Below are 27,647 nucleotides of genomic sequence, written 5' to 3'. Positions count from 1 at the left end.
CTGGAGAAGACTGTTGATGCAGGCTGCTTTCCAGTAGCTGGCCTAAGTCCCAATAGAAAAACTTCGAAGGGGGATTCATCATAGTTATGACTTCATTGGTAAAACTTCAAAGGCTTTATCACTAAGCCTGTCAAAGAGAGCAGATTTCATAATATAGCTTACATTCTCTGCACTTCACACCAGCTAATTTTCCTTCTCAAACACCTAATTAGTGGACAAAATTTGCCCCCACCGACTGTGTCCAGGTGCACCCAGGCCTCAGTATGTCGAGGTGACTCTTCTTATCTCCTGCCAGAGAGCCAAGTGTCAGCACGCGTCCCAGGCCAACACAAGCCCCTTGTTCCTTTCTTTAACGCCTTCCCCGCCGGCACAAAGAGGAGCAGCTCCCGCCCCAGCTTCCAGAGGCACTGCTCTTCTTAGGCTTTTTCAGGAGCTCCTTTCCCATCTCCACAGTCATTCCGCCTTCTGTCATCACCATCCCCTGTCATCATCCAGATCAGCTAACCTGCTCCATCTTTTATCGGCACCCTATCATCGCCTTTATCAACCTGCCTGTGCTTCATTCTTTGCCCGTCTATATGCACTCACACAATAACACACATTGGGGGACAGTCTGCAGAAAACCTCTATTTTTAAATATTTTGATCATCAGAACTTTAAAAATGTTTACTACATGACATGTTTGTTTTTATCAATATGGGGGCAAATAAAGATTTGATTAAAAAGAGCAGTTTTAAATATTTAAATCACACTTATATATGTTTTTCTTTTAACAATTCAATGGAATTGTTAAAAGGTTATAATAAAGCCCCACTTGAGGTTAAATGTTTCCTTTCTATCTCATGTTGCCAAAGCTAAAACCTTTTTTCTTTTTGTTTAAGTCTCCTGACACTTTAAACTCCCACTCTAATCATGTCAATCTATTTTTGAAGCGTTCTTTTAATTATGATTATGCCGGTTTTAGGCAAAATCAAAAACCTAAGTCGTTTTCTAGGACATTGCAGGAGTTCCTCAGAAATTGAATGAATTTTGGGCAGGGCTGTTGGTGTGGGGTAAGCCCGCTTCCACTTCCCATCATCCATCTGTTTACACCCTCTCCTGCTAGATTACATCCCCTCTCACGCCCAACTTAACATTACTGGTGCAACAAAAATGGCAAGCAATTACCGAGATATCCAGCTGTTCAGTTTTAAGCCAGATGTCAGCTCAGAAGAGGAAAACAAAGACGTACGTGGATCTAGTCGTCTACAAGTGGAGGCATCAGAATGGAGCAGAGCAGGGAACTTGTGGCCCACCCAGTGCATTTTCTGTGACATAAATGATTATTTTCCATCTGCATCTGATTCACAACGATTTAAATATAGAAATACTTAAAAATGCAATTTTAAGCTACATTTTCTTTATATACACCCTTTTTCATGAGAAAACATCCAAAACACAATTTTTTATGGTAGTTGGCTTTTTTTATCTTGAATTAGCTCAACCAGTCTTATTCAGTAATATGTGAATTCTTGTGGTACAGGAACAAAAGGTTTTTGAGCTGGAGCTACGAGTAAAGCAACAGTCGGTGGAGGTGGAGAAATGCAACACTCTGCGCCAGAAAGTTGCAAAAGAGAAAGCCCAGTTGGAGATCCATGTGGCATCTCTCAGCACTGAGCTTCAGGAAGCTAACAGAAGGTATGGAGCTTTTTGAAACACAGGAATCTTGTGGACTAAAAAGAAACTTTCAATAACAGACTCATTAATTATAATTGTGTTTCAAAATGGTTCTGCAAAAAACCTGAGCCATTTCTTCAAAAGACATTTTATTGGAGTTCATGCAATGCAGAAAAAAGGCTTTCTTGAGTAGGAACTGCTGAGTGTGTATGAGGAAATCGCTGTAGCACCAATAAAACATTTAACTGTGTGCAGGATTATGGCGCTTCAGAAGGAGAAGGAGCAGCAGAGTGAGCAGCACGATGAGTTCATTCTAAAGCTTGAAGCCAAGCACGAGACTGATATAAGCCACTTGCATCAGGAGCATGATCTGTCTGCTGCGAAGGTTCATACTGCTTAGTTCATACTGCATCTTCACAACTCAATCAGTTATTTACCTAAATGTACAGATGATTTGTGCAAAACGCAGCTTTTATTCTGCGTTTCCTGTCCTTGCAGTCTGCTGAGGTGATAGAAGACTTTGAGAAGATTGTGGCCCAGATGAAACATCAGCTTCAAGACACTGAATATCGAAGACTCCAACAAGTCAGGGTATGAACTGGGAGGTCAAAAGCTACGTTAACACCGGGCACGTGACGCGCTAAACCCGGGTTCTTGAACACACTGGACAAGAACACACTGTTCCCTTTATACTGTTTAATGGCACATGTCCACCACCTACAGTTAGAGGAGGCTTGGTTCAAAATGTCATAGTGGTGCAAATCTTTCCTCAGGCTTTTTTTTATTCCAATATATAAAAGACTTGGTGTTGTATCATTCCACCCAGGCAAAAACTGCAAGTTTGAATTTCTCCTCCATGATCATTTTTCAAATGGTTGGCACTTCAGTGAGTTAAAAGGGACGCCATCCATACATCACCACCAAATCGGAGTCCCTGATTGTTCAAAGTTTCAATTGGTTTACTTGTCAAAGCAGGTTTATTGGCTGCGCATTTTGTACGTAGAGATCAAAAACGGTCTTAAAAATGTGTGTAATTCCGAGCGAATGCCAGGGTTTTGAACGCAAAAGCCAGAAATGCGCCTTCAGGCACGTTTTCAGCAATGTGTGCGGAATTTCATAACAAACATGTTTACTTTGAAAGGGGTAAATCCAAACACAAACTGTAGTCTGTGTTTCCTGCTCCACAGCAAATGATTCTGTTTCTTTTCAGGATCAAGAAATGAAGTTTCAACAGGAGAAAACTGAACTGCAGGTCAACTGTGAGAAGAAGGTAAAACCACCTACCCTGAAAACAACACCGAAACAGCAGTTCAGACCAGGTGGACATCAAAGTTTGGGACTGCACAATTATGCTAATAGATGCAGACCTGAACAGAGAGGAAGGAGATTGTAATTTCAGAGAGAAGTGCTTGGAAACTGAGGAACTTTATTGTTTCTGGGGTATCCACTGTCCTTTAAGTGTAGCTGGGCTTATGCTTAATTGCACCATACTTTGAGGGAGCGTCTCTTTCAAGTCATATAGCGGTCATAAAACGCAGAGCACAGAGGCCATTGTTAATTAATCTGAGCTGGACCAGACCAGTTTCAATAACTTCTTAGGCAAAGATCAGGTTTAAAGACTGCTCTGCACCTGGGTCGTCTTCAAAGTGCCACATTCTGCAATGTGAAGCGTTGCTCGCAGCCCATCGTTCTCTGGCCTCTTTAACTGATACACCTGCAAAAACTTAGCAGACCTGTGCACTCTGTATTCCGGGTTTAGGAGACTTTAAATTAAGCTTGCTTCAGTAGACTTTGGTTTCAAAGTCTGTTTCTTATTCTTTTCTTTTTAATCAGTCTGTGTTTTCCATACCTTTCTCTTCTACGATCTTTCTTCTTGCAAAGAGCCTGAATGAAAACAAAGGAAGAAGGAAAGTCTGTTGCTCATTTTCTGTTTGGGTCTTTAAAGAATTCCTTTCCTTTGGATGGCTGAGCTAAAACATGAAGAAGAATGTGCAGCGGTACATATGGCTGCCATAGGTTTACATTGGGAGAGCCTTTTTAGCTTTCAGATAGGCGCTTTTGAAGCAGTTATTGGAGAAGAAAGAAATGATGTCACTCAAAAGGAATTTTTAACTCAACGTGGGGCAGTTTCTGCTTTCTAGCAGTTACACGTTTTGCTTATTTCCTTTGAAATGTTCTGTTCCATAGGTATCTGCAATTCAGGCGGAGGCAGAGAAGGAGAAAATGGAGGCCAACAGGAAGATAGCCAAACTAGAGGAATCATTGAGGTACAAAAACTAAACCATAAATAACAAAATAGCCAAAACTTAGGTCTATGTTCAACTGTTTGTCTTATAGTTGTGACATTGCAGATGTTTGAAGTTAAGTGTAATGGAATGCAGTTAGGCATTTACACAAGTTTGTGTACGAGTGTTTATGCAAATGACAAAATGGAACCAACTATGATCACAAACTGATATCAACACAGTGCCTTGATTTATTTGACAGATTTTTTGTTTTGACAAATGTTCAACTCTTATGTATTCCACTCTAAAACATGGCCTTTTCGGCCCTGAAACACACCAAAATATTTATTTTACAGATATAATTACAGATTCTGTCTTAACTTTGAAACTTCTGGCTTTATTAGAGAATTGTTTAACCGCTGACATCTTTCTTTGATCATTCTGAACAGTGAGGAGGAATTCTGATTTAAGGTGGAGTTTGATTTTTAACAAGCCAACTCTTGCACACTTCCTTTGATCCTTTTTTTTTTTTTTTTTAAACTGAGAGAAACGATAGCGGTATTTCTACAGATCAGAGCTTTGCACGCGCCCCAAGTTTTGAAGTTTTGAAGAAACCTAAATGCATTGTATTTTCTAGACTTTGGATTGGCAGTTGGAGAGACTAAAAGAAAGGAAGAAAAATTATAGAATAGACAGGAAATATAAGCTCATTAAATAGAGCTGCCTTAATGGGAATAAAAAAAAAATATTCAGAATTTGGTTTAGAGAAACTCACAAAAACATGTCTCGAGATTTTAAACTGCAAATATCATAAATGATATATTTTAGTATAATAATGGTAAATTTTTCTGTTATTTTTTTGATCCAAGCTTAGACAATTTAATTTAGTAGAAAAAAAATAAAAATACAGTGAAATTCGAGTTTTCAGAGTTGGTAGTGTTATGGATAATGGCCACAAAAGATTGTTCTCATCTGCTCTGGTTCTCTATTTACCACTATAGTGCTGATAGGATCTCAGGCAGCAGGTGAGACTATTCTGTACCCTCTCTTCCGCTAGCTTACAGCCCCTCACACCCCCAACTTTACATTACCCGTGCGACAAAAATGGCGAGCAATATTGGAGCTATCCATTTGAGCTGTTCTGAACCAGCTTCCATCTTCCATTTATTTGTTTACTCATTTATTTATTGTCATATTTGAGTACTTTTAAAGTGACAACTTTTCCATTTTTCCATTTTCAGTCTCAGTGCAGAGAAAAAAAGACTTCTTTTTTTTCCTTGAGGAAAACTGGTCGATCTTTTTCATAAACTATTGATATTACATTTTACTAATTTAGGTCATCTTGACTAATACAATTTCCACAAGGACCTTTAAAAGTATGTGTGTAATGCAGCGTGGGACTATTTCATAGATAGGAGATAAGGATATAAGATAAGGAAGTCTATATTTAGGAATCCTGATTTGCCAGTAATTAATAAAAGGTTCTTCAGTTGAAAATCAATAAATTCCAGACTTTAAATGCACAGCTGTCCGATCATCAGATATGGAACTCGTGTGAGGTACACGAGTGTAGAGTCATCATTTCAGTTTACATTTGACCTTATTCTCACTTTTCTTTTTTTAGATCCTTTTTTAAACTTATTTTGTTCATTACAGAAACTGAGATTTACATGACCGGTTTACAGTTCTTTTAATACTCAAATATTATTGGCTCAACGTTTTTATCTTTTGTTTTTTAAAGGAAAGAAGGATTTAGTCTGTCATGGGATTGAAACTAAATAAACTTGAAGACTTTTTCTTTGTTATTTGTCAACATGGAATAACATGACAATTAATTTTAACCTGTTCTCCCAGATTTAGCATAAACATCACATTAGTAGTTGTGTATTCAATATTTGCCCATCATTGTCAGCCCAGCCAACAGAGAACAAGCATCAATTCAACAAACCGTTGCGTTGGCGCATAAATTATCCTCATTGTTAGCTTCAGTAACAAGCCAGTCATTTCCTCATTTAGTGTTAAATACTGAGAAACGCCAACTGGCCCTGAGGGCTCCTTGCTAATTAAGTGCTCAGACTCCACACACACACACACACACTCACACACAAACATATGCACACTTTAGGCAGTTTGATGTTTTCTACCTGCCTGCTGCCGTGGCAACACTGAAGGCCTTTAAAGGCGATCCAAGAGAACTTCAAAGTCAAAGCAAGCCCGCATGCAGGTGTGTGAATTTGTGTGTGTGAATGTGTGTGGGAGTGAGGATGGATGATAAAATTAAACAAGTAGAACTGCTCAAGATACCTTCCATGTGCCAGGTACTCCTTGGTATGTGCGTGTGGGCTCTCTGATCCATAAAAACTAGAGTTTTACATATAAGACAATAGCCTTGGTCCCAGTAATCTTGAGATGTTTAATAAAAATAATATTATTTAAAAGAACACTTGTTTTTACAATGCAAATAGGCTTTACCGCCTAAATTGAGTGCCAGGTCTGTGTTACTATAGCAACAACAACAGAAAGTACCACAAAGCTGCACGGAGAACAAGTTTCTTTCTTCTTCTTTCATTGTGGTGTGCTTCAGATCATTACAGGGCAATAGCATAGTGAAGGAGAACTGCACCATGGGAGGTACGTGGTCGCGGAGAAAGATAGATTTGGCCCCAAAATGACAATTTAGAGCAATTAAGTGTGGAAATTAATAAAACACCATATTGTTTTATTCTTTTTCAATCTAATATTCCTGTGAGTTTTTTGGAGTACATAAGCAGCTGCAAGATGTACTTTTACTTAGCTCAAAGTCAAGTGGGCTGACCTACATGATAGACTCTGTAGCTGCTTTGAACTTCACACAGCCTCAAATACAGCATCATGAACGCATCAGCTCACTCTTTTCCTTTTCCCCCATTCATTGCACAGCAAATATTTCAGTTTATTTAATGAGAGGGGGTTTCAGCTTTGGATTAATCAGCTGCAGCTAGATCACTTTTCATTTGGAACTGGTTGATATTTTTAAGTATTTGGATTTAAATGCCACTCTGGCTGCAAACTGCTCACACATAAGCCAGTAAAGCCCAACCACCATTCTCCCATCGGCTTGTGTATTTACTAGTATTCCCTGGCAGATGGTTTTTATTCCCAAGCAGACTCTGTTTAGTGATGCTGTAAAACAGCTCAATCTGGATAGACTGTCTTTGGGGCCTTTCATTAAAAACCTTACAGCTTAATTAATCTACTGTATTTGTTTGTGTTATGTAAATACGTTATATTTACTTTAGGGTGCTGCGCCCTTGATTTAGCATATTATGCTGCATCCTGCATAACTCATGAAGCCAAATAACATTTCAATGCAGGGAGAAGATTAGGAACTCTGATCTAAAGCTCATTACAAGTGAATTTATCTTCCTGCCTGCATATTTTCTCCATTTCAGCATCAAAAAATGTTTATTAAAATGGCTGATTTTCCGTTAAACAAGTTTTACTGTTCCTTTTGTGACACCGAATGTTACGGGGGGAATGGAAAGTACCCAGGCGCAGAGAGGAGAGGAGGCAGGAGGTTGCAGGAGGACGGTTTACGGTTTAATAATAACAAAACTACAAAAACAAAAACCACTGCATACGGCAGGCTAGAAAACTCGAAATACATTATACTCGAAACTGGGGAACAATACAATATGGACCAGCACAGGAGGAAGGGAAAGACAGGACTTAAATACAGACAAAGCAACAAGACACAGGTGGAAACACTCAGGACTGATGGGGCAAGGTAAAACTCGAAACAACAACAAAACAGGAAATACTACAAAATAAAACAGGAAGTGAAACTCAAAACATCACAGAACAAAAGGAAACAAACCACAAGGGCAAAGAAACAGAAACCGTAACATCACCCCCCCCTCAAGGAACCGCACCGAGGTTCCTCAACGAAGCCCACGAGGAGGGGGTCCAGAGAACACACTGCCACATGCAGAGTCCGGGGGGCGGCCGGGAGGCCGTTCAGTCCGGCGAGGTGGGTCCGGGGGGCGGCCGGGAGGCCGTTCAGTCCGGCGAGGCGGGTCCGGCCAGCAAACGGCTGGTGACTCGGGTTCACAGTCAGGAACTGGCGGCTCGGGGTCCACGGCAGGCGGCCCGGGTTCGGGGTCCGCGGCAGGCGGCCCGGGTTCGGGGTCCGCGGCAGGCGGCCTGGGTTCGGGGTCCGCGGCAGGCGGCTCGGGCTCTGGGTCCGCGGCAGGCGGCTCGGGCTCTGGGTCCGCGGCAGGCGGCTCGGGCTCTGGGTCCGCGGCAGGCGGCTCGGGCTCTGGGTCCGCGGCAGGCGGCTCGGGCTCTGGGTCCGCGGCAGGCGGCTCGGGCTCTGGGTCCGCGGCAGGCGGCTCGGGCTCTGGGTCCGCGGCAGGCGGCTCGGGCTCTGGGTCCGCGGCAGGCGGCTCGGGCTCTGGGTCCGCGGCAGGCGGCTCGGGCTCTGGGTCCGCGGCAGGCGGCTCGGGTTTAGGGTCCGCGGCAGGCGGCATCGGCTCGGGGTCCGTGGCGGGCGGCATCGGCTCGGGGTCCGCGGCGGGCGGCATCGGCTCGGGGTCCGCGGCGGGCAGCTCGGGTTCAGGGTCCGCTGCAAGCGGCTCGGGGTCCGCGGCAGGCGGCAGCGGCTCGGGGTCCGCGGCGGGCAGCTCGGGTTCAGGGTCCGCTGCAAGCGGTTCGGGTTCAGGGTCCGCTGCAAGCGGCTCTGGGTCCGCGGCAGGCGGCATCGGCTCGGGGTCCGCTGCGGGCAGCTCGGGTTCAGGGTCCGCTGCAAGCGGCTCGGGGTCCGCGGCAGGCGGCAGCGGCTCGGGGTCCGCGGCGGGCGGCTCGGGTTCAGGGTCCGCGGCGGGCGGCTCGGGTTCAGGGTCCGCGGCGGGCGGCTCGGGTTCAGGGTCCGCGGCGGGCGGCTCGGGCCAGACGTCCGGTGCAGGGGGCTCGGGCCAGACGTCCGGTGCAGGGGGCTCGGGCCAGACGTCCGGTGCAGGGGGCTCGGGCCAGACGTCCGGTGCAGGGGGCTCGGGCCAGACGTCCGGTGCAGGGGGCTCGGGCCAGACGTCCGGTGCAGGGAGCTCGGGCCAGACGTCTGGTGCAGGACGGGGTTGAGGTGTCTCCGGTTCCCACCGGTCTGCCATCCCCCTCACCAGGAGCTTCCTGGGAGCAGGAAGGGGTCGTGGTGGGTCCTGCACCGTCCTAGGAGCCGGAACGGGTCGTGGTGGTTCCGGCAGCGTCCTCGGAGCCGGAACGGGTCGTGGTGGGTCCGGCACCCACCTCGGAGCCGGAACGGGTCGTGGTGGTTCCGGCAGCATCCTCGGAGCCGGAACGGGTCGTGGTCGGTCCGGCACCGCCCTCGGAGCCGGAACGGGTCGTGGTGGATCAGGCACCGTCCTCGGAGCCGGAACAGGTTGGGGTGCATCAGGCGCCCTCCTGGACGCAGGACCGGGTTGGGGAGCTTCCAGGTCCACCTCCGGGACCACGACGGGACGCCGAGAAGGGCGGCGGCGACTGCGACGACGGCCGCCTCTCACGGCCAGACGACTCCCATCGAAAAAAGAGGAGGGGATCTGGGACCATTCAGGGGTCCACCAGAGACAGGTCCCCTCTGCTGGGTACTGGTAGGGCTGGTCCATAATGTTACGGGGGGAATGGAAAGTACCCAGGCGCAGAGAGGAGAGGAGGCAGGAGGTTGCAGGAGGACGGTTTACGGTTTAATAATAACAAAACTACAAAAACAAAAACCACTGCATACGGCAGGCTAGAAAACTCGAAATACATTATACTCGAAACTGGGGAACAATACAATATGGACCAGCACAGGAGGAAGGGAAAGACAGGACTTAAATACAGACAACGCAACAAGACACAGGTGGAAACACTCAGGACTGATGGGGCAAGGTAAAACTCGAAACAACAACAAAACAGGAAATACTACAAAATAAAACAGGAAGTGAAACTCAAAACATCACAGAACAAAAGGAAACAAACCACAAGGGCAAAGAAACAGAAACCGTAACACCGAAATCATCTTGTTTACATGTCGATTCTAAAATTTCCTGTCAAAAGTGAAAGTTAGGATTTTTTTCTGTAATCTGCTCTCAAAAGTAATTTCACACATTTTGAATCTTTAATTTTCTGATGTTGGCTAAACAAAGGGATGTGCCATGCTCCCCTCACTTTGCTGCCCCCCATAGTAAAGTACAGAGCCACAGAAGCAACAAGTGACTCAGCAACTCCTACTTATCCAAATAAAAATACAATCTGAGCGGCATTGACAGGCCCAGGAAGCTCTAATCCATTCTATTGTTTGTAAAGACGAGGTTGAACAATGTAAGTGGGACTCGGATAATTCAAGATTTAAAGTAAATTCATCACTTTTAGAAGCTTGGGAGCAAGAACTACAAAATCTGTTCATATTATTTCAAAATAAGCAACCTTTTCAAATTTGTATTTAAAAAAAATGAACACATGATTTTAGAAAAGACCATCGAAATATAGTGGGGGGGGGGGGGGGTCATTTGCATAAAATACCTCAAATTTAGTTTTCCTTAGGGAAAATCATCCTTTTAGATAAATAAGCCGGATGTTTTGTTTTTTTATCTTTAATCTTAAGTCTGCACTGGCAAGAATCTCCACAATTATGATCCCAATTCAAAATCTAAACAATTACCGTATTTTCCGGACTATAAGTCGCTCCGGAGTATAAGTCGCACCAGCCCAAAATGCATTATAAAGTAGAAAAAAACACAGATAAGTCGCACTGGACTATAAGTCGCATTTTGACGGGAAATTTATTTGACAAAATCTGAGACCAAGAACTAATAACTCTCACAACCTCATATGACACAATCATAGCAGACTGTTTATCTCATAATTTCACAGTAATTCTTTCTCAAACTTATTTATTTATTCCTTTCATGAAGCATCATTAGCCAACTAATACTCTGTTTTCATCCTGTATTTTATAGAAACAATTGTCATTTTTATTGCATTTCTGAATCTATGAAATCATTGGAAAATACAATATTATGTTTTTAGCCTTCAAGAAAAAAAGTTTGCTGATTCTCTGAGTCACTTGACATACTCTTAACACTTAACATACCTCATACATTAAATTGACCCAGGAACATCATCTCTGTTCCTCACAAATGAACATAACAGGAGGGTTAACAATGTATTTATCTCAATTTATTTCTGATATAAGTCGCTGCGGAGTATAAGTCGCACCCCTTGCCAAACTATGAAAAAAAGGGCGACTTATAGTCCGGAAAATACGGTATATTTATTTGGTGGAATTTTATCCACCATCTCTTACCGTTTTCATTTTTGGGACTCAGATTTTACAAACCTTGTAACCTTTTCTTCTAAAAAAATTAAAGAATGTAACCCACCATAAACAACCAATTGGCTCATGACAGCAGTGTTACTGACCTTTAACAGTTTGATTATCACTGATGTGACTGCATGTATGTATTTATGCTTTTAGAAGGATGAACTTTGTTATATGTCTGGCTGTTTGGTTTCTTGCTGCAACAGGAACAGTTTCTCACAAACAGGCCACATTTGTAAGCAGTTTTCAAGCCATCCAGCTCAATAATGCTCTGTTCTCTATACTCTTTTTTTTTTCTTCTAGCTTTTCTGTCTTTAATGTTTTCTTGCCCTTGTGCTGTCTCTCTTTTGTGTTCACTTATTTGTGGTCTGTCTTTTATTCTTGTTCTGTTTCTTTCTTATTTCTCTCCTTTTCTCCTTCTCTGGGGATTGGGATGAAAACCAAGCCTGTTATATTTTTTCTTCAGAGGGCGCTGAATATTTCAGTTTTGCATTTTTTTTCTTCTCTTTTTATGTGCTCCCTCTTTTTTTTTTCCCAGGCCCCTTTGATGTGTCTGTGGATTCGTTATCATTCCGTTTGGATGAGCTCACAAACGAAGATGCGCCAGGCCGCACGCGCTCACACACACAACGCGCTCCCTCTTTTCATACCAGAGGCATCCCATATGCAATCGCACTTTCTAGTCTGTCAGTCATTTCTGTGTGCTGCTCCACCCACATCTGCCCATACAATTCTTAAAAATGAAAAGCCGTATTTGCATAAGCATTTAGTTTCGTCTGGTTTTGTTTACTCATTTGTGTACTGTATATAGGTCTGAATGTGTTTTATTTTATTTTTTTGTCCCGTCCCTGTGAATGCATCACTTGACACTCTCAGAATGGCAGCACGTGGCATCGTGCGGTTAGAGCAGAAAACAGCATCTCTGCAGTCCTCCTGTCTGCCGGGCGGCTGAATAGTGGAAGCTCCCTTGCCCTCATAAGTACAAACACTCTTTTTCTCCTCTCCTCCCCCTTAAACAGCCGTTTAGGATTGAGGGATGAGAGCACTTCCTTTTTAGAGAAGGCACATCTTTAATTTAAGCCTCCTCTATTTCCACTTTTCTGACCAGATATCCATTTAAAGCCAAAGAGCCGCCCTTTTCTGCCTTTTCTCTCTTCTGTTCCTTCACGCCCGGTCTCCCTGAATCGTCTCATCTCACCCTCATCACTCTGTTTTTGATGGTGACATGTTGTCTGCCCCTCAAGTGACCACACACATGCTCAGATATTCCTCATGCCATATGCTCACCTGCCTTCCTCAACTTTTAGTGCAAAATATTAGCAGTTTTAGCCTGCCACATAGTTTAAGTTTGTTTTTTCTGTCTCAGTTTCCATATACAAGCCCAGCAGGTCAGCTCATCTCCAGCTAAGAAGCACTGCTGTCCCTGAGTGAAGTTGCCTCTCATAAATAAGAGTTTGGGGCCGTGTCTCATCAACAAACACGCATGCTCGATTCCGAACCCAAAAAAGCTTTTTGCGTCCAGTTGGTTTTCTTTTCTTGCTGTCTTTTTGGAAAGCTGCTCACAACCTTTCCTCTTTGCTTTCCTCTTCCATCCCATTTTCTCAAAGTATCCTTTTGTGTCTGTCTGACTCCCGCATGCAGTTGCACATAATTGATTAATAATTACAGAGAACACAGAATTTGGGGAGAATAAAAACAGCTTCTTTGTCGTTTGATGTCCAACATGAGAGAAACCAAAATTACAAAGAGGGCTTTAAAGAGCAAAGAAAAAACATTCCTTTTTCAGTCCTTTGCTTTTGTCTGTAGTTTTTTCTTGCATTGTTTTCTTTTTCTGATCTCAGTGTTCCTTCCCTGTATTTTTTTGTATTTGTCAAGTCCAATGTGTCTGAACATTACAAGCTGTCACTTGCGTGATGGGAAGGGATGGTTCACTTTGAACTGCAAGTTATGTGAATTAGTGTTTGTAGGCAAATGCACAAGACTCCCTGCATCTAAATACATGCAAACAATTAAATGCCAGGTACATCCTTGGCAGGAGTGCTTTTGTCCTGCCCCACCCTTTGTGATGCAATTTAACATTTCTTTACCATTTATTTGGCTATAATACTCCCCACGCCGAATTCATATTTGGGAATTTAGGTTAAATTTCAAGCAGAAATGTGCTTTAGCATGCCACTATTTACAAGCACTGAGAAGACATTTAGGGATGCAGTTTTATTTTCAAACCATTCCTTGCTCGTTCATCAAAAGATTGTTGGTGTTCCGTTTTTTTGCCTTTCCTAACGCAGTGCCAAGCTTCGCTCAGCTCCCGCCTTTATGTTAGCTCTGGCTAAGAAATTATTTAAAGTGAAATCCGATTGATTCATGATGAGTCACTTGTAAACATGTACTGCAGATTTACAGGGGGGTGACCTGACAGCCCACAGCAAAAAGGTTACATATGAACCATAAATTGAGTTTAATTTATGGGTTCAAATTGCTCTCAGGCCCTAATATGAGCATACCAGCCTTGTGGCTAACTGATTAGTTGTGGATGCACCATGTCTGCTGTCCCAGCATCAGACCACCCCCACCCTTCTAAACCAACAAATGTGGAGAGGCCGGATGGAAATCTGGAAGTGATCTACAGGAATTTTCCCATACTCTACCTCTACCTTTGTCATTCTCTCTAGCCTCCACCCTGCCACCCCAGCGCACCCCTGTCCTTCAGCCAGCCCACATGTGTTGAGTTTGACAGCTGCTCAGTTGTGCTGTATCTGACGTTGTGGCTGGGCTCTGACAGTTCAGTATGCATGTCAATCTTCTCCACCTGCAACTTTATGGCCTGACATTTGGCAGCAGTAGCAGCATCATTCCAGCACGACACACAAACACAAACAAATAAGGTGCACAGCTTGGGCAATACATTAATACTTCAGTAACTTGTGTAAATATGTCTTACTTTTCTTGAAAAAGTAAACACATAAAACTGTCAGTTACAAGTGGAATATATGATAGAGGAAGAACTAAAGCATTGTAGTTTAGTAATAAGATGCTTACTAATAAGCATCTTGAAATATGTTTCTGCACGCATAATGTGTGCAGAAACATATTCTAACTTTGTCTCAACAATCTTTACCTAAAATTTTCTGCAATTTTTATTTCTTTGGATACTTTACACTGCAAAAATTTCCACTTGCACTTTGTTTTGAAGGGAGATGGAGAGCCAGCTGGACAGAGCAAGAGAGAGCCAAAGGCAGCAGATCCAGCAGGCAGATAGAGCAATGGAGCAGTTCAAGAAACAGGTGGAGCTCAGCTCTGAAAAGGTCTACACTGAGATGAAACTCCAGGTTTGATACACACATCCAACCAAGACCTCCACAAATGCCTAATATAATAATTACCGTAGTGGAATTAAAGTCACATTTGGAATATGAAGAACCAAGAAATGTTCATTTGTCTTTTCTTTGTCAGGGATTGTTTTTGCACATTAGCCATGTGCAATGCATATGCCTCCTCCATTTACACAATTACACCACAGTTGGCCTGTAAAAACTGATTTTTTCCTGAGACTTTTAACTAGTTAAACCTTTAAACAGTTCTTGCTCTGCAAAGTCAACGTGAAGAAGCCAAGAATGTTATCGCCCTCCAGCCATTCAGTCATTCAGTCTGCCCAAATAAATCACAAAATGTATAATGATCATTAGGCTAGTGAAACAATCTCCTACCCCATCACATTTTGACCTGACTCTTTGCAAGTGGGTGTGTTGTGGGCTGCTCAGGTTCTGATGGAGAATGGGTCACGCACAATAAGCTGTTAGACTAATTGGTACATGGGGCCCGTCTGACAATTGGCCCTCCACACTGCGTGGGCTGCCGTTTGCTGGTAGTTTTGATCATTATATGCTCGGCTTTACATTTTGCAATCGAGTCTTATAACTGTTTTGCTATGGGCACTTTCTGCTGAGCAAGTTTAGCTATGCTCCATGCCCTCTTTATTGACAAGGCTGCACAATGTGTGGTCCTTAAGGCCTTTAAGGGCTGTAGTTAGAGATTAGCTAGCTTTACCCTTTTATATAAAAAAGAAAAATCACTTCATCAGAGTGTTAAGGGCATGTAGTGTGTGAGAAAGTGAGTTTGTGTGGGAGTCGGGGACATTTATGGGTAAACAAAGCAACTTTATTTCCCTGGAATGAATTATAAATGTTTTTATACCCACAAAAGACTGAATGAATTATGCTGCATGCATTGAAGCTCTATGGAATCGGATGTTCTTTGACATTCGAATAATGTTGCACCATATAGAACATCCAGAACACTTGAAAAGTATAATCACTGCCTTGTGAGTATTTGGATAAATGTATGGAATCCTGTTATGATGGTCCTTTGTGAATATTCAAAACTATTTGCGTTGGCAGAATTGGTTTTTCTTTCGTCTTGAATTCGGCTAATTTAGTCCTAATTTAGTCTCTTTTCTGCAACTCATCCCTCCATCTTCTTGCTTGCTCCTGCTTTTTCCTTGGAGCCCCTGGCATCCCAATCTCCAATCTGACTTTATCCTCAGCCCACATCAAAGCCATGGGAGAGTGGAGCAGTCTCTTCTGCATCCCTGTCATCTTCTCTCCCTCTTTGCCTTTTCCTCCGCTTCTCCTCCCCACCCCGCTCGTGCTTTGCTGCATCACATCCTCCTTCTAAGGCTTTAATGTTGTAGAAAGTACTTCAAAAGAAGTTTTCACCCTCTTTTCTCATCCTACCATCAGTTCGCTCATCATCCGCTCCCTCTTTTAGGCCACAGATGGTGTAATACCTAAATGGATTATCTGCATCACTCCATTACTCTGTCTTTTCTTTTTATAAATAAAATCTCTACGTTTAGACTTTATTTAGAAAAGTGTGTTCATTTTTTGTTTAAATCTTAAAAGATTAAAAGCACCATTTGAAGTCAAATCTGAGTTTTATGGTTTGCTAGAATGAGACTTTGGTGTGCAATATGGGTTCATGAAAAACGGATAGATCCCAATTTAAAAAGACAAATCCTGAATGAGTCAGACCTACTTTTCATTCAATCTTCTGTCCACTTCATCATGTTGAATGGGGAATATTAAATTGTGGATAACTGGATAACTCAAGAGAATACTCTCAGGTTTATAAAAATATATATTGGTCCATTTTTATATTTTTCATTACAAGGTTTTGTTTTTGTAGATTTGTTTTATTTAAATGGTTTTGCGTGAATCAACTTCCTTTTGTCTGAACGGTGTTGCACATTAAGTCTAAAGTTTTGTTCACACACTGCCCTCGTGAACAATAAAAAGTCTATGTAAACGCACGTTTCATTAAGCCATGTTTATGCGCGCCGACATAAACCTTTCACGCACTTTACCGAAAAATGGTGGGAACGTAGCTCAACAATTAAATGAATGGGAGTTACGTTAGTTAGTTGTTTTTTTAAATGTATTTCTTTATATGAATAAATGTATACATACTTCATTTTGTGTGTAGGTGTAGTTTAATTAGTCAGCAAAATAACACCATCTCAGCTAATGCTCTATTTGTGTTGCTCACCCAGATGAAGAAGGTGGAGGAAGACCTGGTCCATTCCAAGTCCTTAAGGGAGAACCAGGCCAAAGAGTTTTCTCAACAACTCGATGCCCTCAGAGAGAAATATGAGCAGCAGGTCTGAAACTTTCTGTTCCTCCTATCTTAATTTCCTCTTTGTGGCATCATCTTCATACTCTCCTTTGTTTTATCATCAAATCAAACTGGTCAGTTATTTTTCCATTTGTTTCCCCTGATTCATATCAGAGGATAAAGGACAGGGTTTTAGATGAAGTCGTTTATCATCTGATCTGCTTTTCTTCAATAAAGAGTCAGGAAAGCATTTTCACAACACACACTGACAGCAATTTCACTGAGACGGGGAGATTGAATTGAAAATAAGCGCAGAAATTGGTATTTCTGAAAGCAAAGGGCATCACTGTAGGAGTGCAGAAAAAAATGTATGTCAGTGACTCGGGTTTGATTGAATTTATGACTCACTTTAAAAAAAAAAAAAAAACGGTACCAATCAAAAATTAAAATGCATCTGAGGGCTAAAGCTGCTATTGGAAGTGTTGTTTGTGATAAAAACCTGCACGGAATGAGAAAACTTGACAATACAGTTACATCAGCAACGTTGTAAAACACATTTTTTTCACTAAATGATGCCGCCAAAACAAAACATTGCTCACATATCCCCCACATCCGCAAGCAGAGTGTGACCATGTGGCACAACAGAAGCCTGTGAAGGTAGCAGCACTAACTGCTGTAACATCTCTATTTCCCATCTGTATCCACAGCATGATTGCTTTCCAGGCACCAAACTGGCACTCAACCTGTGTGTTAATAAGCATGCATACACTGATTATCAAACCGCTCGGAATTTACATCGCGTGTAATTTGCTGCAGACTGATGCAAATGGAGAGTATGGGGCCATCTGCATTTCTGTGCACCAAAACTTGTCTCTTGTTGATTTGTAGCTTTTATATATACATGTTTTTAAGAAAAAAGTGTATATTTAAAAAAAAAAATCAGACATTTATTAAATGTGTTGAATTTATGTCAGACAGACACATCTGCCCTGTGTCTGATCCACCACATCTCTGTTGTTTTGTTCAAGACGATCACAAAGGATCCACGTGGAAAACGTCGAAACCATCAAAGGCTCGCAAAGAAATTTTCAAGTGACGATTATCTTTTGCTTTTCTGAGAGAGGTGTGCATTTGACAGTTTAAAAACAACCACACAGGGTTAGCAGTCCATCAAGAAGACTTTTTTCTTAAAGATGAAAACACACATTTCGCATTGATCTGTCTCCATGATGGCCTTGATGTAAGAGAGCGTGACATTTTCTGTTAAAAGTGAATAAAAAGAAAGTGAAAATATGCATGTACAAGCAAGTAGACATTCAACTTATAGGTCGTTAAAAATATAGGACTTTTAGAAGTGAATTAAAAATACTTTTGAAGTTTTTTTCACAAATGTGTCTATATGCGAGTCATAAAAAAATAAAAGGCATGTCTCTAGGTATGACACAAACATATAATTACTCACTCTTAGCTGTATAAAATGTTAGGATGTGTAGAAATACACAACAAATGAAAAAGTAAGTATAGAAGAAAAATAACAAGAAAAAATATATATACCAAAAAGAGTAACTGCCATGTTGGTGATTGAACAATTGTGCCGTGTTAGAGTTTGACATTAGCTTGGCTTGAATGTCTTTGCTGTGGGTCTGATATCCTAAGCCTGCACAGTGTCTTTCAATTCGAGTGACTTAGGGCCTACTCACAGATTTTCAGTAGTTTTCGATTTTAATGTAAAATGTTTATTTTGTTGCCGTGATCGCGTTTATTTTCTCCGACACTACGCCGTCTGCCTGCCTGCAGATGTGTCCCATGAGACTAGTAACTAAACTTGAAATGGTACGGTTGTGGTATGAGTAGTTAACATGAAAGACTATGTTATGGCATTGATTATACAGCAATACATTTTAACTCATGACTTGTGACGCTTCAAACTCATGTCTGCTGCCTCTCTTCCGATGCGCATCAAATTCGCTGCCCAACGCTTGACCAAAAATGTGTCAATAAGCTTGACACTCCTTACTTATGTGGAAGGAGGTACTGTCAAATGTTTTTAGCCTCATCACTACATTATGGAAAACACAGAGGATATTGAGAGATCAGGTTTATTCACTTTTAAGAGCTCTACAAAAGCTCTACAAAAACGCGCCTCCATGTCTGGGGTTCATGGGATCATTCAGAGACTCTCCTAGTACGGTGAGGTTCACCATCTACTGCAGGAACTATCTGAATGACAGCTGCTTTCAACTGTCATTCTATGACTCAAGTCCAAGGAGGGATAAAATAAACCTAAGAATAAAATTACAGGACCTTTTTATTATTGTCTTGATATAGACCAAAAATAAAATTAAAAGTTCAGAAGGAGAACAATCAGATTCTTCTCTTGGTTCTGGACACTGATCATATCATCAACAAGTCACGGACCAAAGCTGGGTTCCTGATTGGTTAACGCAATGCAAATTCTTCGCCAAAGTTCACATATTTGAGCTCCAGAGACATTGTGATGTGATGATACTCAAAACATGTTGTAGGATATCTGATCGCATCAGTACATTGACTTAACGTAGAAACGTGATCCCCCACGCCACGCAAATTCAATTCCATGCAAACGAAACTGTAGGCTATAGGTCAACTCAGGATGCAGCAACAATTGTACAAACTTGACAACAAGAGGGGTCTATCTGCTTTGGAGCTGAGGTTGAGAATCTACTGTGCTGAACGTGAAAAGACCACAAACATTGTGGCATGTTGCTGACATACATGCACTGTGATATGTCTCAAACCTGACAGAAGAGGTAAATACCACAACCTGATGTACCAGCACATGGATGGTAAAGACGCATTTAGAGTGCAGCCATAGAGCAAAAACTCCATGATGAGCTTTGTGAAAGGTTCTGCACAGACTGTGTGCATTTAGTAAACTGTCTGGTGCTGCCTGAGTCAAGGTAGTCCACTCAGATGGTCACAAAAGTGTTTCTTCATAGGTTTATGTCATCAAGACTCTAAGTGAAAAGTTATTCCGTAAGGTTTTCAAACAAAATGGTTTCTAGCACTTGAAGTAGCAGAGACATAGAGAAAGAGTATGTTTTTGAAGTCATACATTTGACAGTTAAAAGAAGACCCAACCACTTGACTGCGACAAAGAATAAGTGTCTAGTTTATCTAGTAAGTTTACACATCAACGAAGATTTGCTTTTGCTCATACTCAGAGCCACTCTATGTGCACTTGCAGCTCAAACTCACCACAAAGACGTAAATGTATGTTTTGTTTTCTCATCATCGTTTTTTTCATGCAGCAGAGTCCCTCCCCACCACCCCTGCTGAGACCAAACAGCTCTGCTCTTCTTTGCGCTTCTTCCCTCCTCCTTTGTCCCAAACATTTCAGATATCCCCCCCGTGGTTCAAAGAAGCCCATTACTCACTGTCCTCCTTAAATACATGCATGCAGTCACACAACCATGTCAGCCCAAACTGACAGGATTCTTGCTGTGCAGTAACACACAGTCCACGCTGTCTGTGGCACCAAGCTGTGCTTTGACTCCCCTACCATCCCCAAGTTTGTTCCTAAAAATGTATGTTCCCCACAGTGGCAGAACCGTCCACACATTTGGGCTTCTTAATGTCACGTCTAGGCTTTAAAGAAGACCTTCTCTTAGACATTCTGCTTCTACTACTTTTTACCTCTGTGGCTTTTTTTCCTAACAGCTTCGGACCTCGCCCTTCTCTTTTCAAAGAGCCTTTAGATGGTCTGAGAACCTAAAGCAAAAGCTAGAGCCTCCTTTCTCAGGTTTTTCTGACCATATAACAAAGTAGTTGTTGAAGAAAGTCTTTACCTTTCAGTCCATCGGCTGTGACTTTTTCTTCTTGTTAGAGACAGCTCAATAAAAACTGTCACAATCACACTACCATCAGCAGAAAGTGAAGAATGCTCCCTATATTTTGCCTGCTCACACGCAGGTCAGTTTTAATTGAGGATTATTAACATGTTTCTTCTCTTCTTCAGTTTGTTCTCCATTCATTTATCTTGCCTCTCCTCTGAACAAGAATCAATAGAGCTCTACCAAGAGCCAAAGAGTAACTTCTTGGCTCCTGAAATGAAATGTCTATTGCAGCCTCCATCTCAGTTCTTGGGAAAGAAGTACTGCGTCCTGTAGGTAGAGCCTCATTCATCACCTGCTCTGAATAGAACTCAACATTTAAACATAGTAGTATGAGCAGCGTGCAGAGAGGCTGTCGATCTCCACTCTTCTAGCAGACCATTTTTGGGTGCTGTCATGCACAATGTGCAAGGATTAGCTTCAAAGCAGGAAGGCAAATGGGCCCCAGGCCCCTGCTGTCCTTTCAAGCCTCTGCCTGGGCCTGCATGGCTGGATGGTGTGGGGGTCACTTGTCTCCCCGCCATGGGGGACTGGGAACGAAACATAGCCTGAAAAAGGCTTGGGACGACTGGGTGGGGAAGCTTTACCGGAAAGACTCACCTCTCAGCAGGTGACTCCGCTCCCAGCAGAACTTGAATCTGCTTTGGTCTGACAGGATAATTGGACCCAAAAAGATTCTGATCTTCTGGTCCATTATAAGTGTTACATTTATTGTATTGTTTTTACAGATGTGACAGTGGAACTTCAGCATCCGTCTTTGACTGTAAACTTAAATAAGCTTTAATATTTGCAAACAGATATTCCCATACATTAGTTCTACTGACAATTTTGAAAGCGTTATTTCAGGCAATCGTGGTAAAACTAATCAGTACACATTAATTACAAGTAAAAGAAGTCTTCCCGTTTTTCTGAAAATACATTCCCCTGCCTCCCCCCAAGTTTTTTTTCCGGTTTGGGTTCATAATAGTCGTCATATTCTTTTCCTAAGCCGATTTTCACAAGCTGTCAAGCGCATAGCATGGGGCATTGGGTAGTTACTGCAGCCAGATGGCTAACCCCTATCAGCTTCTTGCATTGCACGAGCTAGCTGCTCATTTATTTGCCAGTCCCAGAAAAGGGCGAGGGGGGCGGGTCTGAAGAGTGGGACACTGAGGACCAGTCTGTACAATTAACAGGAGGGTCGGGAGGGTGGGGAGGAAGCCAGATGTAAACACATCGCGTTGTCTTCTGACGATTCGAGGAATCGGAGAAACTTTTTTTATCCGACCGGTGGTACCAAACTGCCTGAGCCCGTCGGAGTTCAGGTTTGGAAGAAAGACGTGGAAAGGATGGATGGATGGAAAAGTTGTCATGACGACGGGGTTGCACTGGGTGTGTGTTGGCTGATGAAGTCTCTGTTTGCCTGCTTGTCCAATCAGATGGCTGAGCAGCGCTCGCAGCACGAGCAAGAGAGAACGCGGCTACAACAACAGCACAAAGCGGAAAAGGACACCATGGTCCAGGAACACCAGCGGGAGGTGAGCGGCGTGGAAAGCCAGGCCAGGGCCGCCCTGCAACAACACCAGCAGCACTCGCAGGAATGGAGGAAGCGCGATGCCCAGGTAGGGGGTCTCCACTGTTTCACATACACACTCACACAGTGACCCACCGCTCTGCTTGTGGACAACCATCTTTCATTCTGCTTCTTGATGTCCTGGGGTTTCAAAAGCACAGCGGGTCCAGACACTTTCTTCCGCTGGATGCGGAAACATTGCGAAACTGCTTAGCATCAGTACAATATTAAGAAAATACCAAATGTAACTGTGTTCATACAATTAAAACATCATGGAACATCAGAAAAGTAAACGAAATCTCAATAGTAAAATTGAAAGAAAAAAAAACCGAAAAAGTCTTTGCTTTGAAGTTCATTGTAATATCTTTTAAATAACTCGTTATCACAGCACGACTCTTCAATAGAAGTTTGCAGACCTAAAATTCAGAAACTGTAGGGGTCCACATGAAGCGGAAGATATCAGTTCTGTTAAGTGCCAGGCTTTTCCATTGCTTTTGAATTTCTTTTAGTTTCTGCTGTATAGTTTGGCTCATCCATTTAACCGTCTCATACTCCTGCCGAAGTCTTCTTTTTCGTTCCATTGTCCTCTCACCACAGGTAACTACCCCTCTCCAGAAAGTGCTGGTCATCCCCTCGTTACTGCAGTTTTCTCCGTTTGACATTTAGAGGCTGAATTAATGGATATCCCAAACACTGGCCATTCTCCTGCTATTTAGGCAAAGCAGCAGGTCTTCAGTTTAAACCCTTCTACTCAGCCTTTCCCTCTCCCCAGACTGGGATAGATTGGAACTCTGTGGGGAGCTATTTGAGAAACCAGCCCCCAACTGGGAATGTGTATTTGATTCTTCAGGGTTCTTGATGAAATGAAAATTGTCAGCATGCAGAATTTTGTTTTTTGGGCTATGAGCTCGAAACAGGGATCTAAGTAGATGTTTGATTATCATATTTTTTGTGAAAGACAGAAAATCTTCTCTCTTGGCGAGACCATGGATTAGACGGAAAACTGTTCTTAGCAACCATTATTCGACTCATTGTTTTATTTTTAAATATAATCTACTTAGTATGTATTTTTTATGATAAAAGTTTAAAAAAATCTAAATCTAAATCTAAATGGTGATATTAGAAATTGTTATATATAATTCTTCAAATTTTCAATTTTTTTCTCCCTTTTCTACATCGATAGCTTACCCAAAAAGGATTAAAGAACAAGATAAAAAAACAAAAACAGGATGAATCACCATGTTTAAGATTTTCTATTGGGACCACAATTTTACCTAAAAGTTATTCTGTCTTAAAGTGGGACTGGAAAGTTACTAACCAAAGAGTCACTTGGATTTATTGATTACTGTGTTTAATTTAAATATATTAATAGATAACCTTGCTTTGTATGTTGCTCACACACAAGCTTTATATACACGATACACATGGGTGCTGCATCATATGTAACAGATTAAGGTAAATGCAAAGTCTTCCCTTAAATTTGATTACTGCTGATTGCATTTCTTGTATTTGAATAGTAAACTGTAAAAATCTTATATTTAAAATTCAGATTTTAAACCAGCCCTTCAGGAAAACGTCTATATTTGTTGTTTTTCCAAAGGAACCCAAGTGTTGGGCTTCTTCTATAATGCGGTCTGTCTTTTGCTGCGCGTGAACTTTCCTACACAAATCACTGCTTGAAACTTGCTTGTCGTCTAGTATGTGATGTGAGTCGATTGAGCTCAGTTAGCGACAAAAAAAAAAGATAAGGTCAAGTCATTTATTTTTTTAAACTTTCAAAGATTTTTCATGAAAGCAACGCGTCGGTCCAAATGTCACACTGCTTTTGTATTGGCTGGCAGGCAGCCTAAAAAGGAAATTTGTGAAAATGAAAACAAAGAACCAAATGAAAGAAATCTCTGTTGATGCACTTTTAGCCACCAAATGATTTGGCTTGACAATAATACCGGCTGGCGTTTCAGGATCAACCAAACAGCATCGCCTGTTTTGTTAGCAGACAATGTTGTGAAAGACCAGATATATATATATTTTTTTCCTCTTCTATTTTTCCATCTGTGTTCCTTGTAACAGTGGAAGGACAGTTGCAGCTGGAACTTTGGCAAACTCATGCCAGTCACATACTGACACACACAATGAGTAATAGACACTTGTTCCCTTGATGTGGCGGGACACATAAATAGCATTCCTGGCTCCTGACTTGTGTTTGAGGAAGGGGAGCTGATGAGTCGGAGCGGCGGCCTGAGGGAAGAGCTGAAACATTCACACAGGGACACATTGTCCTTTTCCCAACTCTGTGCCACTCAAAGAGTCTCTGGCTGCATCCAGTGTGGAGCTGCAACACATTATAAAGGTTATACAAACCCATCTGTTGTGTACTCAGGGCTTATACATCATTTAGTGCCTATCATCATTCATATGTTAATATACCATTCCCTTTTATTTACTGCTTGTAACTTAAATGAGAATTCAAATGAAGCGTTTTGGTTCAAGGCCTGTTGTATGTTGTTGGCCCCCCACCAACCCAGGGATTAACTGTCTATGGGGGGACAGTGGGAATCTAAACATTGCTTTGAAGAATAAACACTTTCTTTACAGTTTTACAGAAGAACAACATAATACCAGAAGCTTCCAGCTGGTTGTCTGTCAAAGTTCTCGATTTGTGTCGCTTTTGAAACATGTTTGCCTGTAGCCAGATGTGTTTCTCTGTTAGATGACGGCGTTGTTGACCAATTTGCTCATCTGTCACCTTTCAGTTTGTTGGTCTCAGTGCAAGTCTCCTTTTTGCTAGTTTAGGGAATTTTTAAACAATTCTTGTGGTTTTTAGAACCTTGCTTAGGACCATTGAGTACACTTAAATAACGATTTTTGCTCCACCCAACTCAAACATGTTCGGAAAGCAGGATCTTGGCAAGACGGAGTCAAGCTTGAAACTCTGTCGGGTTCACTTATTGGTCCAATAACCTCAGAAAAAATAAGAATTACAAAAAAAACATAAAAACTCACACATTTTTGCAATAAACCCCCCAAAATTTTAATTGGAATGTAAAGAGATTAGTTTCAGGTGTAAAGTTTACTTTTCAACGCAGGAGTAGATAAAGAATTGCTTCTTTTTGCATTCACCCTCTAGTGGTCTTTGGAAGTACTGCAACATTCAGGACTTCATGGTTTGCATTAGATTCAGGAACAACTGTAGTGGAGCCAGTAGAGACTGTTGCAAATAAACATTGAATATTTTTGAAACAATTTAGTGTATGGCTGCCATCTTTACAAACTTGGATTTTTCTCGTGGCTAATGTGCTTTTCTGAAAGACGGGATCCTGAGGTACATCCATGACAAAAATGACGCTTGTTCCACAAAATGCAAATATTTGTCTGAAATATGAACCTAACTGGCTCTGCAATTGGTGGAAATTTGGTTACGGCTAATAAAAAAAGACAAACACTTTTTGTATACAAAAAGCTTTATTCTGTTTGAAACTAAATCCATTGAATTTGGGGATTTTGAATGAATGTTAGTGCTTTATGTCTACAGTTGCTTGTAAAATTCTTGATCTTACCCGACGGCTCTGCAGATCTTTTTGTTTTTATTTATTATTCATTGTGCGACTACTAAAACGAGAGCTAAACCTGTGAATGCCTTGCCTGTAAACCTGAAAGTGTTTGAAGTCCTTGATTTTTATTTTTTTTTGTTAGACAAATGTTTCTTTTTTGTAGCAGCTTCTGCACCATCTGGACTTCAAACAGCACACGCTATGGCGAGAACCTTGTCAGGGCTTCTTCTAAACCATGATGGACTTAATAATGATTTTTCAAAGCCTCTTTGTCTCAAGAACCTTCCTAATATGAGCCAAATGAAAAGGTTGATGACAGACGATGTCAAAGCGGAGCTACCTGGATTGTCTTGGTGCTTGTCAGTTGTCTTCTCCTGAAAAATGGACGCCCATCCGTGTTAGCAAGCACCTTTGGTTTCCTTACCTTATAGATAAACAGAAGATTATTGTTGGTGTGTTGATCAAAAAGACAAGTTGAACTTTTACTGTAAAAAAAACAATATTTTTTAGCTTTACGGGTATTTTTTATTTTTTAAACAAGGTTCAAAGATTTATGCAAATGATGTTTTCATCACATATTCTCATGTACGGATGTAGTCCCCCCCCCCCCCCCCCCCCCTCCAACTATTGCACGCCTGCAAACCATGACTGAAGTTGTTAGCGAACTGAGACGTTGTATGAAGATACAACAAGCTGCTTTGAAACCATAACCAGGACGTTATTTAGTATGTGCATACATCACATTATAGATTTCTACCAGATGCGCATTGATTTGCCTGACAGAGGCAAGCCCTTCTCTTTGCTTAGATGAGTCTGAGCATATACATTAGTCCATATGTATCTGGCAACATCAATACTTTATTTTATTCAGGGTTAAGATGCAGAATTTTTGTTTTGTAATATGCCCTATGGCATTTATTTGTTATTTATTTATCATATACACAATATGTATCTAGATGCTAGGGAATCTGTAAAGTTGATGTAAATGGTTGCGTAAACGATGCACATTATTTTACTTATAAAGCCCAACAAATGCCTTTTTGAACTTCTCAGTTTTTTTAGTTTTAAGTAGATAATACCTATGCATTGATTGATTGATTGAGTGATTTTTATTTTTAAACACAAAATGGTTAAATAAAAATGGCAAATAGAAGGTGATTAAGGAGTAGAAGAAAATCTTATTAATTCCTACCTCCATTCTTACTATATTTTATGTATAGATTTTAACATATTAAAAATAAAATAATTATTTACATAAACACAAAAGAACTAAATAAAAACCAAAAAAAGCATCAAAACGAAAATCACAAAGTCATGATTGACTGTACATTGTCCCATTAGTCTTAGGCTCATTTTTTGATTTAAGCTTTTCTAATATTTCCAGTTTGTATTTTTCTTTAATTGTTACATTTGTGACCATTTTGATCATTTCTTCTGTGTTATTACAGACTCACCCCACAAACGGAAATGCACATGAGTTTTATGTTTATAAACTAAAGAACTTCTCTCTGCTTCCACCAGGTTTACATAGTCATAGTCTGTACAGTGAAATAACTATAACTGTGATGCTGTTTGCAAAGGGAAAATATATCAGTAACTCTCTGCAAGTCTGTGTCTTTCTGGATGACAGTCACAGGGACAGAACATGGAGGCTCGCCAAAGCAGCACATAACTTTAACACGTCACGCATATGCTTGTGTGCATTAGCATCCCACCAATAAGTATTTGTGCCTTAGTGTCTGCTGCTGCAAAGTCATATGTTGGGTCAGGGTTTAAATCTATGTAGGTTCTGCAGCTGCAATATCATTAACAATTTGAACCACAGCTTCCATACATGGGTAGTGG

At 41.5% G+C, this 27,647-nt stretch overlaps 1 protein-coding gene across 4 annotated transcripts in view; it reads left to right on the top strand.

The window, feature by feature from the left end:
* The window catches only part of cep112 (centrosomal protein 112), a 105,370-nt gene that overhangs the window by 37,446 nt on the left and 40,277 nt on the right, over window positions 1–27,647 (top strand). For 3 of the 4 annotated variants that reach the window (XM_004071678.5, XM_020705326.3, XM_011478215.4), the window contains exons 11-18: window positions 1,523–1,677; window positions 1,912–2,041; window positions 2,155–2,247; window positions 2,867–2,926; window positions 3,844–3,923; window positions 14,411–14,546; window positions 16,766–16,873; window positions 22,118–22,300. In XM_004071678.5, coding sequence (XP_004071726.1) covers window positions 1,523–1,677; window positions 1,912–2,041; window positions 2,155–2,247; window positions 2,867–2,926; window positions 3,844–3,923; window positions 14,411–14,546; window positions 16,766–16,873; window positions 22,118–22,300 — 945 coding nt within the window. The remainder of the gene's footprint in view (window positions 1–1,522; window positions 1,678–1,911; window positions 2,042–2,154; window positions 2,248–2,866; window positions 2,927–3,843; window positions 3,924–14,410; window positions 14,547–16,765; window positions 16,874–22,117; window positions 22,301–27,647) is intronic. The other variant, XM_078951578.1, reaches the window with a different exon arrangement.

Source organism: Oryzias latipes, chromosome 8 (assembly GCF_053564925.1).
Source record: "Oryzias latipes strain Hd-rR chromosome 8, Olatipes_Hd-rR_3.1".
NCBI classification, from domain to species: Eukaryota; Metazoa; Chordata; class Actinopteri; order Beloniformes; family Adrianichthyidae; genus Oryzias; species Oryzias latipes.
The sequence above is the reverse complement of the archived record's forward strand: the minus strand, read 5'-3'. Positions and strand labels throughout refer to the sequence as shown.